Below are 16,248 nucleotides of genomic sequence, written 5' to 3' on the forward strand. Positions count from 1 at the left end.
AATTCCATTAGTGAACAATTCGATTTAGTCATGGTAAGGATCAAATCTACAAAGTTCATTTGTTAATCGAGATTCTATTGCCTGCTACTAAGTGTTATTGTCAATCTCACAACTATCTGATCGGTTACAAATGAATAACGATACAAAACAAGAAATATAATTGAAGTTACAGATGCAACTAAATTTAAACTAAAACACTCAAGATTTGTAAAAGATGCTAGAAGAAACTCTGCCGTATCTAAAAGAAGAAGACTCTTTCAGAGTTTTCAAGGTCAGAACGAACTCCTAGAGTTTATGCCACAACCGATATGCACCGACAAAACAATCATATGATTATGCTACCTACTACCACTGCTAAATGTCTCGCTCACCTCATTCACACACACGGTGAAGGAACACGAAAATTCTGATCAGAGAAGACACTCACGTAGAAAAAAAGCTCGAGGGAAAAGAAGAAAAGCTTAATCCAGAGAGAAAGACCAAGAAAGTGTAATCTGTGCACACTGAACGAATTAGACTTTACAAGATCAATCCATCTTCAACCCACGTAATAAAGATGTGGAGCCTCATCCGTGGTTGCAGCGCCAAATCAAGATCACAAAAATAAAAAAATTACTATAATTTAATCAACTTTGAACGTAAATCTCAATAATAAAAGAAATGGGGCACGATAATCAAAGTCATAATAAAATCATCATGATGATGATTTTATCGAAAAAACTACAATGACATAGCAAGTAATTTTCTACTAATACACAAGACTTTTACTGATAAAAAGAAACTAAATTTAGGACAATAATATTTTGATTTTCCGAGGCAAAATATAGGAATCCCAAATCCTCGCGGGAAGATTGGCATCACGTGTATGATTCAAAGCGCAAACAACACTTGGCATCCATGGAAATCCAACGCATGGGCTCACAGTTGAGCAGCCTCACCTCTCTCGTTTTCATTTCTTAATTATCTGCTTTTCCAACTTTCCATTGCTGCTTCATTAATTCCGTGAAGCTTATGTTATGATGTGGAATCGTGGACCACCGCCACTGGAAAAATCCCCTCTTTCAAACCTAACCTAATTCACTAAAAAATTAATATATTTATTTTCTATAGCATTAGCAGTAGTTACAGCTGACATAAACTCCCAAATCCTAACTCAAAAGCCCTCAGCTCCGCTGGGAAAGAATCTCGGCGGCTAATTCGTAGTTCCGATTGTCCACATTTTATTTGATTTGGAGAATCAAACAGCGATCTTCAATATTAAATTCGTTTGTTCAGTTTCCACATGCAAATCTTGCTTGTTTATCATAAGTTTATTGTTGTGAAACGTGCGTGTGAAGACGAGCTGATCAATGATTGTGATCTGTCATTTGTGTTGGATCTTCATTTCCCCCCTTTTTAAACTTCTACAAAGCTGAGCCTCTTTTTCTCCCTTTTCCTTTCCCAGATTATCTGAATTGTCCCCCCTTTTTTAAAATTTTCTCCGTCGATGGCTGAGGCTCATATTCAAATAGAAGTGGAAGATTCGAGAATTTCACATGAAAACGCCCCTTTGCTGAAAAATTCTGATGAAAACCAGCAATCAGAGCCGTCAGGTGTTCGAGAAAATGACAAAGAGACTCTTTTGGACAAGACCCTTCAAAGATTGGATCTTTTTATCACTCTTTTGGGGTATAATCAATCTTCTGTGGTGAGGTTTCTGGTTTCATGGGGGGTATTTTTGGTATTTGGGGTTGTGCTTCCGGTGGTGATGCTTCAGCTCTCGAATTGCTCCGGGTGTGAGCAGGGTCAGATCATGAGCTTTGAGATTGGTATAGTGGTTTCTCAGGCTTCTTTGGCTGCTTCGTCTATGTTGTGCTTTTCGCATAATTTGCGGAAATATGGTGTTAGGAAATTTCTGTTTGTTGATCGATACAGCGGGTATGTGGAGAGGTTCAGTGCGCAGTATGTGCAGAAGATCTCAGTGAGTAATGCTTCAACTGACTTGTTCTTATTGAATAAATGTGTTTTTTAATTTTCATGTGAAGGAGAATTGAGTGAGCAACACTTCTTTTTTTGATTGTTTCTATTCTTCATTGAAGTAGTTTGTTGCTTCGAAGAATGATGAATGATTTGTGGAATATCCACCCATAGTTGCAGAAATTATCTCTGTATTTTCGAGTTTGAAGTAGGCATGGTTTTATCTCATTGATTTGAGATCTGTGTATTGTTGGTATTGCTAGCAATTAGAGTATAACTGTTTTTCTTTTCTTGAATTAAAATATGAATTTAGGTGTACATGGAGGTGTTCCAATGAAGGATTTCATGTGATGCCCGGGTTCTCCATTGTGTGTAATAACATTGTTTTACGTCTTTCTTCTCTGAGTGTGTGCTTGTTTTGGTTGATATGATAGATAGATCAACGCTTTTGATTGTTTTTGAGTTAGTTTTATCATCTAATTCTTCGAATACTCAACCACATGAAAACACCCCCTTAATGTTGTTGTGCGTTGATTATTTGGTGAATGAGTAATGTACAGTTGTTGGTTGTTTGGGGAAGCTTAATAGATATTATTATTCTGTGCAGGGTTCTCTACGCTTGCTAGTAGTATGGGTGATCCCGTGTTGCCTCTTGAAAACTGCACGTGAAATCATCCGAATTATGTATGTTCATCACGAGTCGCAGTGGCAGTCTGTTGCGATTTTAATTGCTTTCGTGTTGTCATGGACATATGTGACCATAATCATTCTTTCAGCCTGTGTCTTGTTCCACCTGGTGTGCAACTTGCAAATTATACATTTTGAAGACTACGGGAAACTTTTGGAAAGAGAATCTGATGTAGTAGCCTTACTGCAAGAGCATGCTCGCCTACGCTATTATCTGTCCAAAATAAGCCATAGATTTCGAATATATCTTCTCCTGCAATTTGTGATTGTAACTGCAAGCCACTTTATGTTTCTATTCCAGACCACTGGATACAGTGGGATAATCACTTTCATCAATGGGGGTGATTTTGCAGTAAGTTCTTAATTTTGTGCCACATATTCTTCCATATTCCATTTCATATTTTCTGCAGAAATTATTTTTTGGATAGTTTAGAATGGCTAAATTTCTCACTCACATCTTTGTTTATTAATCTTTCTCGTTTCTTGAATCCTCTAGGTGACATCAATCGTTCAGGTGGCTGTGATAATTCTTTGCTTGAATGCTGCTGCAAAAATATCCCACAGAGCCCAAGGCATCGGGGGACTCGCAAGTAGATGGCATGCTTTAGTAACTTGCAGTGCTGATGATTCATCTCAGTTCCGTAATTCAAATTACTCGGGAAATTATGAGGCTACTGCAGAGAAGTTGGTGTCACTCCATGTAGACTACTCAGAAAGTGATTTGGAATCACTGGATTTTATGTCAACACCAACTAATATACAGCTGGCTTCGTATATGTCTTCTTACCACAAGCGACTGGCACTAGGTACTGTTACCATCTTCTTCAGCTTTGCTGTCATAATCACCTGCTTAATTTGAACTCTTTTTTCATTTCTGATGGTGGAATTTTTGTCCTTGTACGGTTTTCTTCTTGTGTCTTGGCAAATGCTAAATATTCCAAGATCCTAGCTTGGTGTTGTATCCGAACTCTGATATGCATCCATGAACGCAACTGAAAATATCGCCTAATATTACTGAGAATCGAAATAAAGTATAAGAAAACCGAAAGATTGCAAGAAAGTAAAGGAAGTAAGCTAACACAAGATAATGAAGAAAATCTCTTTATGTGCAAAATCAACTAACAGTCTCTTTTATGTGGAATTGCTTTCATTTTTTCACTTTGTCTATCTCTCTCTATATTTCCCGAATTTATGCAAAAACTAAGCATTTTGAAGAAAAATCTTTCTATGCAGTGATGTATTTGCAGTCCAACCCCGGAGGAATCACAATTTTCGGATGGACAGTTGATCGTGGCCTGATCAACACGATCTTCTTCATCGAGCTATCACTAGTCACATTTGTGTTAGGCAAGACCATAGTCATCACATGAGAGTGGCTAGGGCACGGTAATTGTCTTTTTGCAGCAGCAGTGTCGCCCGATTACACAGTTTGCAGTTCTCACCTCATCTCCAGCCTATTTTAGGCTGTGAGCAGGCAAGCAACGACCAACCGTTTGTTTCCAGACTTGCTTCTTTTGCCAACATCACAGAAAAATTCCTATATATAGCCCTGGTGAGTCTCATGCGCTTCTCGCCCTCGATTTTCTTCGGAGTTTTTTGGCCAGTTTGTGCTCTCCTTTGCAGCTGGGAGAAATTAAGGTCAAAAGACACCTGAAATTCATCATAAGCTATTCCTTGTTTGTACAAATTGTTTCATTTTTGCAGAGAAGAATTACAGAAAAAGGTTTGCTTTTACATCTCCACTCATATAGGTGGCTCATTGTCATTACTAAAAAGTCTATATAATCTTTCTATTTTTTTCATTTTTTTTCAATATGGATGACAGGCTTCATATTCCTCGTATTTTATATCACAGTATACGGATTTAAAGTTTGGAATTTTTGATACATATATAATACAGTAATTGATTGATGTCTTATTTAATTATAGAGGTCACATTTGTATCATAGATTAGACAGAGTAGAAAATGCAACTAGCACTATAAATTAACTGATTAAAACCCACTTGTTACCGTTCAATTTGGCACTATGTGACTAATTTTTAAAATAGCACTTGAATTTCTTTAATAATCAATTAAGTAAATTATAATGACGAAGACAAGTGAAGTAGGATGAGCTGATCAATTAATTTTATGGTTTTCTTTTGTTGCTTAAGCTTTTTTTAACTATTTAAAGCTCAAGCTGCAAGCTACCTCTAAGTTGGGTGTTTTAGCCACATACCAAATATTATATTGCTTTGAATTTTTTATGATGTGTATAATAATCTTACTTATATTAACAACAAGCTGTTTTTCATTTGCAATTTGCACCCTCATTGAATTGCATTTGTTAATAGCGTCGACAAAAATCCAAATTAGATTTTCCAAACATTGAAACTTAGACGTAACAAAATGTCCACAAACTACACGATCAGCAAGACTTTGTTATTCCCAAAAAAGTTTGAAATATTTAATGAAATAAGGAAAAAAGACATTGAAAATGTTGCGAAATAGGCTAGCTCAGAAATGACCACGAAATCTCACTTCCCCTCTCTTTAATTTTTATTTTTTTTTCATTTAAATCTAGACAATATAGTCGCTTCTCGTGCTATTCGTGCTAGATTCTTGGAAATTTCCTACACTACTATTTTCGGACAAATTATTGATTCATTCCCAAAATTCTGGTTTAAATAATTAAATAATCCATCCCGCGTCAAATAAATCATTCAACAAATACCTATAAAAACCACCTCACAAAAACATCAAAAATCTCAAAATTCTTTGATATACATAATAATCACATTTGTTTCAATTTCATTACGATGAAAACATGCACAACATATTGCAAGAGAGTTTTCAACTCATTCGACGAGGACAGAGATGGCAAGATAACTCCCTCGCAGCTGCAGAGCTGCCTAGCGATGATGGGCGGCAGGCTGTCATCCGAGGAGGCAGAGATGGTGGCTCAGCCTCTCCTCTCCAGCGGGCTGGTAGGGCTGGCCGAGTTTGCCAGCTTAGTGGAGGGCGACGGCGAAGAGGATAAGAGGGAAGACTTGAGAAAGGCGTTTGAGATGTATAAGAATGAAGGGGAAGAATGCATCACCCCAAGAAGCTTGAAAAATATGTTGGGGAGATTGGGAGATTGGAGTGTGGATGAGTGTGTTGTGATGATCAACAAATTTGATGTTAATGGAGATGGGGTGCTTTGTTTCCAAGAATTTCAATTGATGATGATGATCAACTAGCAATTTGTAAATATTTATTTATTCTTTTCATTACAAGGGAAACTTATTGCCTACTGAGTTTTACTTTGTTTCTTAGATATATGAATTCGAGTGATTTATAATTGAGTAATTTATTTGATTGTGTATAGGTCTTTATCAAGTAACATCAAATCCAAAAACAAACCCATAAAAATGGCTATATAAACAGATTAACTAATGACTAAATTTTGAACGAATACAGGTACAGAGAAACTGAACATGCTCTATAGATTGAGATAGAGATATGAGATGGACTTTTAATATGAGAAAAAGGTTAAATTAAGAATCTAAACTCCAATTTCAGGCTGGGAATTTGAACTTCATAACTGTGTTTTAATACAACATGAAAATGATGCCTATTGACCAAAGAGACCAGCAGTGCCCAGTTCTCCTTGTTGCAACTCTTTTCTCCGTTGCTCTTCCAATGGGTCCGGACTCTTCATTACTCTTCGCATACGCCTAAAATCACATTCGAAAACATGGAACCGAGTAAAATGCAAAAATTCAAACTTTCAAGTAAGTACTTACATGATGAGGATGCAAATACCTATCTTGTGCATGGTGAGCAGGAAAAGTAGGCATAAACTCCTTCGACTTTGGAAGAGGGACTTCGCTGAACCATTCATGATTGAGAGCTTCTTCAGCACTGATACGCTGCACGGTTTTAAAATTCATGTTAATATACATATTCAATCTTCTGGGGAACAAATCCAAAAAATAATGTAATATAGGAAATACCTTATCAGGATCGTATGTCAGAAGCCTGTTCAAGAGGTCGAATCCAGTATCAGAGAGAACAGGCGACCCGGTGAAAGAAGTTGCCGGGAACTTCCGCCTTAATAGGTTATACCTGAAATAAATGTTAGTGGTTAGAAGCAACAGAAAATCTAAATCAAGAACGATGGAGGTATGAAGGCCAAACCAGAATCACCCAAAGCTGGAAGCCTGGGAAACAGTGGCAAAAGAAAAACACACATAAATTTTTGAGATCAACTACGTAAGAATTGAATAAACAATATATTGACACTTACTGATGCTTGACGAAGTTCACCTTGACTCCCGGGAGTTTTGAAAACCCAGGCCAGATTGTCTCATTTGGAGTGCCGAGGATCCTGAATATCTGAAGTTTCACCCCAAAAACAATACAGTTAGACCTGATTGGATTAATTATCCAGCAGTTAAGAAAAGGCAACCATGCAACATGAAGATAGATTACCTTGTCCAGTTGCTCAACCTCTGTCTTCCCATTGAATAGTGGTTCCTTTGATAATAGCTCAGCCATAATACACCCCAGAGACCACATATCTATTGCCGTGGAATATAGTTTGGCTCCCAAAAGAAGTTCTGGCGCCCTGAAAAAGAAGATATGATTTAGTTTTCTTATCGATCAGACCTACAAGATAGAGACATGGAATGCTAACCAAGAACAGAGCAACAGAACATAGTAGGGTAAACTGCCCCTCCTCCCCACCCCCCACCTCCCACCTCCATGTTCAAATGTGACATAAATCAATTGCATGAGATGAGTCTAACCTGTACCAAAGGGTGACTACCAAATGGGTATATGGTTTCAATGGACTGCCATACTGACGAGCTAGGCCTAAGTCACAAATCTTCAACTCACCACGATTGTTTAAGAGCAAATTGGATGTCTTTAGATCCCGGTGAAGCACCCAGTTATCGTGGAGATACTTGACACCTTCTAAAAGCTGAATCATCAGACATTTAACCTCACTTTGACTAAAAGGTTGCTTCATAGTCTCCATCAATGCCTTAAGATCATGTTCCATGTACTCCATGACCATAAAAATGCTGTCAAGGTTGCTTCCCACAACCACTTCTTTCACATCCACAATCGAGGGGTAATCAAAAGATAGAAGAATGTTTATTTCCCGGAGTGACGTTAATGGAAACCCTTCTCTCTCTTTCTCCATCTTCACCTTCTTCAAAGCAACAATTTCTCCAGTCTTCTTATCCCTGGCCCTAAACACGACCCCATAAGTACCTTCGTCTATCTTGTTGAGTCTCTCAAACTCATCAACACTTCTGCATCCTTGAAGCATATTCACACTCCTTCGTGGGGGTTGTGCTGGTGTAATAGGAGAATCAGGATAGCCCTCAGACTCAGTTTCAGACTCAATGATGCTAGCACCATCATGATTGCAATTATCATCAGTCACCATGTAGTCATTGATGTCATCGTTTTCTTGGTAACTATCTCTACTGGAAGACCTAATGTGTTCCACCGACCCTGAGGACCTCCCTCTAGTCGTTTCAGAACCTTCTCTTCTGACCTGCCTGATTTCTGGACTTATTGATTTACTATGTTCCCTTGTATCACCTAACTCTGAACTGGACTTGCTCCTCAGTTTAGGCATCTTTTCATAGTCAGAAATCTCACCTTCATCAGCTGGAGACTCAGCATCACTAGCCCAACGAGAAGATACTACAGTTCGTGCGGGTGGATAATCATCTTCATCTACTGTCCCCATTTCCACGCTATTAACTCGCTGATCTCCTTCAAATTGCTGTGAATATGTTTCCGAAGGGACTTCAGCTGTTCCAGATCTCAAGTCAACAATAGAAGGTGATTCTAAATTAACCCCACCATCATTAATCTCATCATCATCTGTGGCTGAAGCCTTCTCATTTGCACTAGGTTTAAGCTGAGCCAAGTCGTGATTAGACTTAACCAATTCTGGCGATTCATTGATAGGATCAGTATCCAAAGTACTCCTACTTTTGATAGCTCTACTTGTCTCCCTATCATCTCTATCCCAAATAATAGGCGAGAACTTCCGCTTCCTGGTCTGGAGAGGAGATAATTTGCTAGAAGTTTCCATAGTTTTAGAATCAGTTTCTCTACTAGCTTGAGCTCCCGAATCAACTGCCTCATCAGACCCATCGCTATAAAGCTCCCCAGGCTCTCGATCCACAGCTAATACTGCAGGGTCACATTTCCTTGGTTCACCACCACTATTTCCAGAATCACTTCGACTGGAAGTGGAGTGGCATCCACCATTCATTTCTTTGGCATCCTTCTGTCTGAGCTTGCCCCTGGCTACCCAGCCAGCTCGACCCCGAGCCCGTAGCTGACCTCTTTCATAGTCCCGAGCTCCATTCCTAACCCGTTCAAAATCCCCTCTTCTATACCCATTTTCCATCTTCGACATCTCAACTTCACTCTCGCGACCCCTATATTCATTTTCTCTGTAACCACCACGTTTTCCAGCAGCCATAAATGTATAATTATTTGAATTCGTGGACAAATAGCAAGTACCCAAACCCTAACCACCCAAACAAACTCCCCCAATATTATAGTTTTCTCAACAACAAGAACAAGACCTAAATCCCCAAATTCAATACACCAGCAAACAAATACAGAAAATTGAAAAACAAAATCAAGCAAAGCAACTATATCTCCTTTTATAAACCCAAAACTCAACACAGATCTGAAAAAACATGAAAAACCATACCACATACACCCAGCGTCTGACCAATCAATAATCTTCAAATTTCATCTCTTTTATTTTTTTCCTTAACAAAACCAAACCAAACCAAACAAAATAAAAATAAGATAAAAACCCCAGACGTCTAGCGAGAATTGCCGAACGAAACAGAAAGCCCTAGAAATACAAACGCTAAGAATCTTCCTCAGTCCGTCCACTCTCCATGTCCAGAATCAGAGACTTACCGATCAATTAATCGGAGAGAAGAACAGCAAGGCGAAGCTCAGGGCGGCGCTCGGTGAATTCTCTTGCGATGAGCTCTGGGGGCGGCAGGGAAACAGCCAATGTAGAAGGAAAGAGTGAAATACTAATTAATGCTTCTATTTTGGTAATTAATTAATGTTTTTTTGTGAGCGGTGGATCGACTGGGCTTCGGCTTTCGCTTTCAAATCTAGACCGCTCAAACAGCCCGAGCAATTTGTTGTGTTAAAAAAAAGCAATATACCTAAATTATACTCGAGTTACCATATTTAAATTTTACTACTACTACTACTATTTTTACTAATAAAGACTACTACTACTACTATTTTTACTAATAAAGACATGAAAGTGTATCTTTCCTAAGTTATGCTTGCCTCCTTCAATAATTTAATTTGTTATGGCAATTTTAAGATTGCATATTTATAAGTCCCAACATACACACAGAGAGAGAGATATTGGGTAAATAATAATGTACTATGGACTAGGGATAATCAAGTTCATAATGTTAAAATAGAAAAATATAGTAGTACATTGCATGAATTTAGTATGTATATATAGCTCGATGAACTTTTACAAAAGTGTGACAATGATCATACTTTTACTGTTTTACATCGGGTCCTTATACAAATTATTGTTTCATTAAATTCGTGTACTAATCACTTAATTCTTATACTAATGAATTCTAATTTAAAAGGTTTTTTAGTTGTATTATTTCATAATTTAATTAACTTTTTCTTTTTCTTAGCTCAGTTGCAATATCAACTAAGAATTAGTGAAAAAATGAAAAATTGTAAAATCAAACTTAGTCAAAAGTGTGACCGGCAATGAGAATAAATCGAATTGAGTGCATTACTGATATTAAATATACAAGTGAAAATTGGTTGCTACCAAGCACAAGAGGAGAAGTAAAATGAGAAAGAAGAGGGAAGATGGCCATTTCTTCTTATATAATCTCCTCTCTCTGAAGTCTTCATAGCATTCTCATTGAGTTTAGCTTCTGCGGCTGCGCGTCTCTCCTCCGCTACTCTTCGCGTACTTGCTATTTTCTGATTCAACTTTTCTTTTGCACGCCTTTTCACCTGCTCCGCTTTAACCTATGTAATTTAACCCACAATTACTTAGGTGAGATGTTCCGTTTCTAACATAAAATAGTGCTAAGATATAATCTAGGATTGAGTTACGAGATTATTTTAGTCATAAGGGGTTAGCTATGACTAGTTATCTCATGATTATCCATCTAGGATTGAGTTGTGAGATTGAATCTCTTGAACCTAACATATTACAAATTTAATTTCGGATACAATCTTGCAAATTTAAGAGACCTAACACGATACTCATGGAGAACTATACTACGAGTAGTCTAGTACTACCTCTGCCTTCCGATTCTCCACCTCTGCCTTCTTTTTCTGATGATTTTCCCATGCTTCAATCCTCATCTCTTCACGTTTGTACCTATACACCAACTTATTCGTAATAAACTAGCTACAGATTATCATGTCTCATCTTCTATAACTATTAAAAATGATTATCAATAATGAATTGAAGTAAAGGTAGAGCAATCGATCACCTTGCCGTGTACTTGGCCCGTTCGGCTTCCTCCCAAGCCGCGGCTCGAGCTTCCAAGGGATTCAACGCCTTAGAATTGTCATCGACCTTAATCTCATCTACCTTCACACCATTCCTCAAATGACCGGTCGAGCCACTGTCCCTGACCGGTTCTTCCATCCTCGGAGCCAGGATGGGACCAGTGTCTCGACCAGTGTTACGAATCACAGGGCTAGATGAGCCCGACACAGTCGGACTACTAGCCCTAATAGGAGTAGCTGCCCGAGAGGGCTCTTTACTACCAATTGGGGTCATCTCAGTCCCCATATCCCTCAAACATATAGCCCTCACCACTGATTTAGGGCTACTCTCTCCCTTACCCCCTCCTCTCCACACTGACTCATCACACTCAACATTCTTATACTTATCCCCTCCATCCCCGGCCCCATCTTCGGCCTCAGCTGCCCACTCCTTCCGAGACGCGGAGGCGATCAAATGCCGGTCATCGGCGTTCGAGTCGCGGGGAGAGGCCTTGGCTTGATTCCTCTCACCTCTAGACAGATTGACAAGCCACTTTTGAGCATCGTCCCATTTCGAAGGCGTCGGCTTCCCCAACGAAGAGCGGTGGTGAGGCGACGGCCGGCTCACCGCCCCGCCGCCCTTCTTGAAATCAAAGATCATACAACTGCTGCCACCTGCATTCTCCTCTATGGGGCAGCTGTTCACACACCCCTTATCCTCTATGGATCTCATTTTTTTCTCAATTCTTGACAAACACAACTTTAGATTTGAGAATGTAAGCACTAATTAAGCTATTTCACATCAATCAACTCCACAAAATCTCATAAAACACAAAACCAAGAAAAAAGCCAATCAAGACCAAGTGTGTGTTTGTGTGTGAGAGACCTTAAAACCAACAAACTCTTGGAAATGGCAGTGTCAGAGTGAGTGAAATTCAGATCTACAAAGAAGTGCACTACTTATAACATGCATGCCATAAAAATTAGTGTGTGTGTGTGTGCAGAAGCAGCATAAGAATATGGGCAGCTCACAGCTGCAGTAAAATACAAATAATTGCAGCTTATAAAATAGTAGTGTCTAAACATATAGACACTGCAGCATTTTGTCACCTAAAACAGAAAAAATTCACTCTGTGATTAGAGCCAAAAGGCATCAAACCTTGTATTGAAAAAAATAGATTATCTTTATTAACTTTGTCAACAAGCAAAAATGTAAAAAAACAATCTTCCAACCTTTGCTACTAAAAGAGTGATATAAAGGGCTCAAATTATCGACTAAATAATTCAGAGATTAATCCGTTTCGATCACATACCGATCTGTGTACATATTATATGGTGTAATAAGTCAAAAGAACAAGATTATTTTATTGAAAAATAACACTAAATTACCACTAAACAGAGCATCCAATGGAGAGACATGTGAGAGGAATATGGAAAATTAAATTTATTTATAAATTATAATCAAAATTTGGTTGAAAGTGATGTTATTTTACTGTTTTTTGCACATGGCATGGATGGGCAAGAAACTGTGATGTTCCTTCTGCTGTAATATTAACCTCCTATTACTTACTAGATAAATAATGTTTCATCTTCGCGAAAAATTACTATGTCTACATCAAATGCATACTTAAAAGTTAAAATGGCATCGTCTGGCTACTAATTTTTGCAGCCCAATCCATGATCTGGCATATGATAGGAATAATTATCTTATTTCCCAATAATAAACCAATCAGAAAAGTTTCAATTTTTTTTGTCGAATTTGAGTCTTAGCATCAAACATGAAAAAGGGCCCCTTTAGATATGCTAGAAATGGCAGCCAAAATCGACCAACAAATGAATGTTCACTAAAATCTGACTTGTCGCCCCAAATTGCAGTCCAATAATGAAATGTATTATTATTGTGATTAATGCAGTGGGAAAAAAGAAAATCATGTGTAGAAAGATTGGACACATCTTTTTGGCAAAAAAATCTTCAAGAAACTTGTGACTTATTGGGGGCCATGTGCATTCTGTGGATGCCTCCAAAATCATGCAAGAAAATTGTGTTTGTTTTGTTTTTGGTTAATCCTATTGTGTATACCTAATTATCAATGTTTTTCAAAAAATGGTAGGATTCTTAGTTGGATAATGGGCTAAGCTAAAGTGATCGACCACCTAGATATTCACATGTCGCCGGATTATGTCAACGGGAACATGAATTGGAGTTTTGCAAAGTCTAAGTTTCAAAGAAAAAAGTGCAAATTTTGTTTAGAAAAATGTTGAAAGTTGAGGATACAAAGCATGATAAGTTGTGTTGTTTTATTTGAGAGAGGGAAAATGATACTAAAAAATGACCTGTTTTTTATAGAGGGAACATCATTTTTGGTCCACGAACTTTGCCAAAGTATCATTTTAGGTCCGTGAACTTTGAAAATATCATTTTAGGTCCGTGAACTTTGAGTTAGTATCATTTGAGGTACTTTTTACTATTTCCAAGTTTTGTTGGACGAAAATACCCTCAATACCTTAAAGTGTATATATTTTTAATAAATTTATTCATATTTTTTTATAAATATCTTTACAATATATTTTTGACAAATTTATAATTTGACCTTAAATATTATCACTTAATTTTGTGACATGCAAGTAAAATTGCTTCTTCAATTTTTTATATTAATTTTTTTTGAATTGAATAAAGAACTTTCTTTAATAATAAAAAATTGAATAAATATCTTTTTATAAATATCTTTACAACATATTTTTGACAAATTTTCTAAATATAATTTGACCTTCAATATTATCATTTAATTTTGTGACATGCAAGAAAAGATCTTTATTCAATTTTTTATTATTAAAGAAAAGTTCTTTATTCAATTTTAAAAACAATTAATATAAAAAATTGAAGAAACAATTTTACTTGCATGTCACAAAATTAAGTGATAATATTTAAGGTCAAATTATATTTAGAAAATTTGTCAAAAATATATTGTAAAGATGTTTATAAAAAATTATGAGTATATGATAAATTTATTAAAAATATATACACTTTAAGGTATTGAGAGTATTTTCGTCCAAAAAAACTTGGAAATAGTAAAAAGTACCTCAAATGATACTAACTCAAAGTTCACGGACCTAAAATGATATTTTCAAAGTTCACGGACCTAAAATGATACTTTGGCAAAGTTCGTGGACTAAAAATGATGTTCCCTCTTTTTTATATTAAAAAGTATGATCCACAATGTGCTATTTTCAATCACTGGATTATGGCATGTTCTGTAACAACGGTAGCTTTCTCCCTACAGCCAACTCTGATATTCACATTTCTTCATAAATTGGAAATCGAGAAAATGCACTTTTAAAACCTAATAGTACTATAATCGTCGTTCGGACAAATAGCAGATGAGTCTGATGCGCCATGCCTTCGTTGGTTGAGGCAGTGTCGTCGTCTTGAAAGGGTTCCTAACCCCTAGGGCTTGACCAGATGAGATTGCATTCTAGAATCATCAAGCTCGGGTGCCAGAGTTGAAGAGAAAATGGCCTGTTGCTGCTGTCACCAATCCCAGCGTCGCACCAGCAACAACCTGCAGCAAAAAAAATAAAAATAAAGCGATTATTGGATAGAATCTTTGTACTTAATGTTTTGTAGTAACTAACAATATCAACTATGCACATATGCCAGCAAAGGTTGGATTTTTTTCATGGTAGTTTGTGAAATGTAACTATGATGAATGGATAGGAACAATGCGGTGTCTTGCATTGCTCAAAATTAATGAGGAAGGAGTAGAGTCGAACCTGAGGAGGAGTGTGGCCAAGAAGCTCGCGCAAAGGCCTGCTCTCAGCAAGAGGGTGTTCAGATGGAAGCTCGTATATAATTTGATTCAAAACCTAATGTTTCCCAAAAATACAAAGGCATTAAAATCATATACGTTTAATTTTAGGAAGGATGCGAAGACAGTGGAGACGAAGCTAGGAACAAACCTCTGCTTGGCGCCCAGCGTGCAATCTTACTCCAGTGGCGTCGTACATCACCTACCACAGGCCTCACCACGTGAGCATACGTATAAAACAATAAGTAAATTGATGCAAAATGTAAGGTATGACAATAAGTACTAAGATTCGTGATCTTAATTTATGCTGAATAAATATTTGTAGAAGGAAAAAAGATGACAAAAGCACAATAATGGATCCTAAATCATACAACATCTTTAGTACGGATTGACAGAACAGAGATTAAAGAAAAGTAGGGATCAAACTCATACCACAAGTGCCAAGATTAGTGCAAGGCCAAATTGTGATCCTCCAAAACCCTGTTGAAAACCACGGCCACTGCAAGAGCAGCAACGGTTGCTGAATGAGACGAGGGCATGCCCCCCGGAGCCAACAAGTTGCTTGAGATCCCAATTGTTTTCCATATACCTGGAGGACTACTACGGTCGTAAGACTATTATAGCTAGAACGTGTCGTAGGCTATGTGTCCGATCCTTCCTAGTTCTAGCATCTTATTCATACACATTCATACATAAATCACCCAATAATACAAGTGAAATTAGGGCACAATCTTATTCAGCATTTATGATCACTGAAAGCTCTAGACAGATAAGCACTAGTGTGTTTTCCCCCCTAAATTCAGGTATTAAACAAACAGTTTCAACGAATTCTGTCAATTTCTATTTGAATTAACATTTTCCCCCACATCATTTCCATTAGCACCAAATTCTTAACCATTTCATTTAACATAAATTCAACAATTCATCAAAATAGATGCGGAGATTTGATCGTAAACGCTAAGAACAGCAATAAAATTGGGGAATGGGGAAGTATTAGTATACCATGTGGAGAAAACCTTCAATGACTGCGCAATCGCGAAGGCGAAAAGAGCTGATAACAATGGATAGTTGGAAAAAAATCGAATTCGAAGGATACGACGGCTCCGTTCCTGCCGCCGTCACAGTTGAATTTACTGATCCGCCTCCTTGGTCCATACTAAAATCTCCGTTTCTTCTGCTTTCGTTGTATCAATCGTAATCGTCAAATCTCTTTTCAGAGGAATTCTTGTTTGGAAAGGTGGGAGCGTCAGCGCTATGTCGCTAACATGTGAAACGGTCAACAAA

At 37.5% G+C, this 16,248-nt stretch overlaps 4 protein-coding genes and 1 pseudogene across 9 annotated transcripts; 2 read left to right on the plus strand and 3 right to left on the minus strand.

Annotated features, from left to right (window-relative positions):
• The first annotated feature begins 839 nt into the window (after positions 1-839).
• On the plus strand, positions 840-4,445 carry LOC121767792. The gene is made up of 4 exons (XM_042164119.1): positions 840-1,960; positions 2,564-2,995; positions 3,140-3,449; positions 3,877-4,445. Exons 1-4 carry the CDS (start codon positions 1,487-1,489, stop codon positions 4,011-4,013), a joined length of 1,353 nt encoding a protein of 450 aa, XP_042020053.1. The 5' UTR covers positions 840-1,486; the 3' UTR covers positions 4,014-4,445.
• A 905-nt stretch (positions 4,446-5,350) lies between these two features.
• On the plus strand, positions 5,351-5,928 carry LOC121768300 (calcium-binding protein CML38-like). The gene has a single exon (XM_042164756.1). It carries the CDS (start codon positions 5,443-5,445, stop codon positions 5,863-5,865), a length of 423 nt encoding a protein of 140 aa, XP_042020690.1. The 5' UTR covers positions 5,351-5,442; the 3' UTR covers positions 5,866-5,928.
• A 186-nt stretch (positions 5,929-6,114) lies between these two features.
• Positions 6,115-9,721, minus strand: LOC121768298 (cyclin-dependent kinase G-2-like). Of its 6 annotated transcripts, XM_042164755.1 has the most exons (8): positions 9,578-9,701; positions 9,360-9,420; positions 7,417-9,093; positions 7,100-7,235; positions 6,915-7,003; positions 6,622-6,733; positions 6,412-6,537; positions 6,115-6,342 (listed from the first exon to the last, which is right to left on the minus strand). In XM_042164755.1, the coding sequence occupies exons 3-8, from the start codon at positions 9,054-9,056 to the stop codon at positions 6,217-6,219; spliced, it is 2,229 nt and encodes a 742-aa protein (XP_042020689.1). In that variant the 5' UTR covers positions 9,057-9,093; positions 9,360-9,420; positions 9,578-9,701; the 3' UTR covers positions 6,115-6,216. The 6 variants fall into 6 exon arrangements, 5 of the variants coding, with proteins under 5 accessions (XP_042020689.1, XP_042020688.1, XP_042020686.1 ...); XM_042164754.1 differs by lacking the exon at positions 9,360-9,420 and having other exon boundaries at positions 9,578-9,721; XM_042164752.1 differs by having other exon boundaries at positions 7,417-9,420; positions 9,578-9,702.
• Positions 9,722-10,418: 697 nt separating this feature from the next.
• LOC121769501 (uncharacterized protein At3g61260-like) lies at positions 10,419-12,586 on the minus strand. Its single transcript, XM_042166326.1, has 3 exons — positions 11,161-12,586; positions 10,964-11,045; positions 10,419-10,687 (listed from the first exon to the last, which is right to left on the minus strand). The coding sequence occupies exons 1-3, from the start codon at positions 11,889-11,891 to the stop codon at positions 10,478-10,480; spliced, it is 1,023 nt and encodes a 340-aa protein (XP_042022260.1). The 5' UTR covers positions 11,892-12,586; the 3' UTR covers positions 10,419-10,477.
• A 1,738-nt stretch (positions 12,587-14,324) lies between these two features.
• LOC121767328 lies at positions 14,325-16,248 on the minus strand (annotated as a pseudogene).

Source organism: Salvia splendens, chromosome 15, assembly GCF_004379255.2.
Source record: "Salvia splendens isolate huo1 chromosome 15, SspV2, whole genome shotgun sequence".
NCBI lineage: Eukaryota > Viridiplantae > Streptophyta > Magnoliopsida > Lamiales > Lamiaceae > Salvia > Salvia splendens.

Bases quoted from the DNA above. Each gene is read 5' to 3' on its own strand.
- LOC121767792 (XM_042164119.1), top strand. From the start codon at position 1,487: ATGGCTGAGGCTCATATTCAAATAGAAGTGGAAGATTCGAGAATTTCA. The intron at 2,996-3,139 runs GTAAGTTCTTAA...TGAATCCTCTAG, and splicing joins TCAATGGGGGTGATTTTGCA to GTGACATCAATCGTTCAGGT. The intron at 3,450-3,876 runs GTACTGTTACCA...CTTTCTATGCAG, and splicing joins CCACAAGCGACTGGCACTAG to TGATGTATTTGCAGTCCAAC.
- LOC121768300 (XM_042164756.1), top strand. From the start codon at position 5,443: ATGAAAACATGCACAACATATTGCAAGAGAGTTTTCAACTCATTCGAC.
- LOC121768298 (XM_042164752.1), bottom strand. From the start codon at position 9,122: ATGGCTGCTGGAAAACGTGGTGGTTACAGAGAAAATGAATATAGGGGT. The intron at 6,734-6,914 runs GTAAGTGTCAAT...CATTTATTTCAG, and splicing joins GTGAACTTCGTCAAGCATCA to GTATAACCTATTAAGGCGGA. The intron at 6,343-6,411 runs GTAAGTACTTAC...ATGTGATTTTAG, and splicing joins GGTATTTGCATCCTCATCAT to GCGTATGCGAAGAGTAATGA.
- LOC121769501 (XM_042166326.1), bottom strand. From the start codon at position 11,891: ATGAGATCCATAGAGGATAAGGGGTGTGTGAACAGCTGCCCCATAGAG. The intron at 11,046-11,160 runs GTGATCGATTGC...GTTGGTGTATAG, and splicing joins CGGGCCAAGTACACGGCAAG to GTACAAACGTGAAGAGATGA. The intron at 10,688-10,963 runs GTAGTACTAGAC...TAAATTACATAG, and splicing joins TGGAGAATCGGAAGGCAGAG to GTTAAAGCGGAGCAGGTGAA.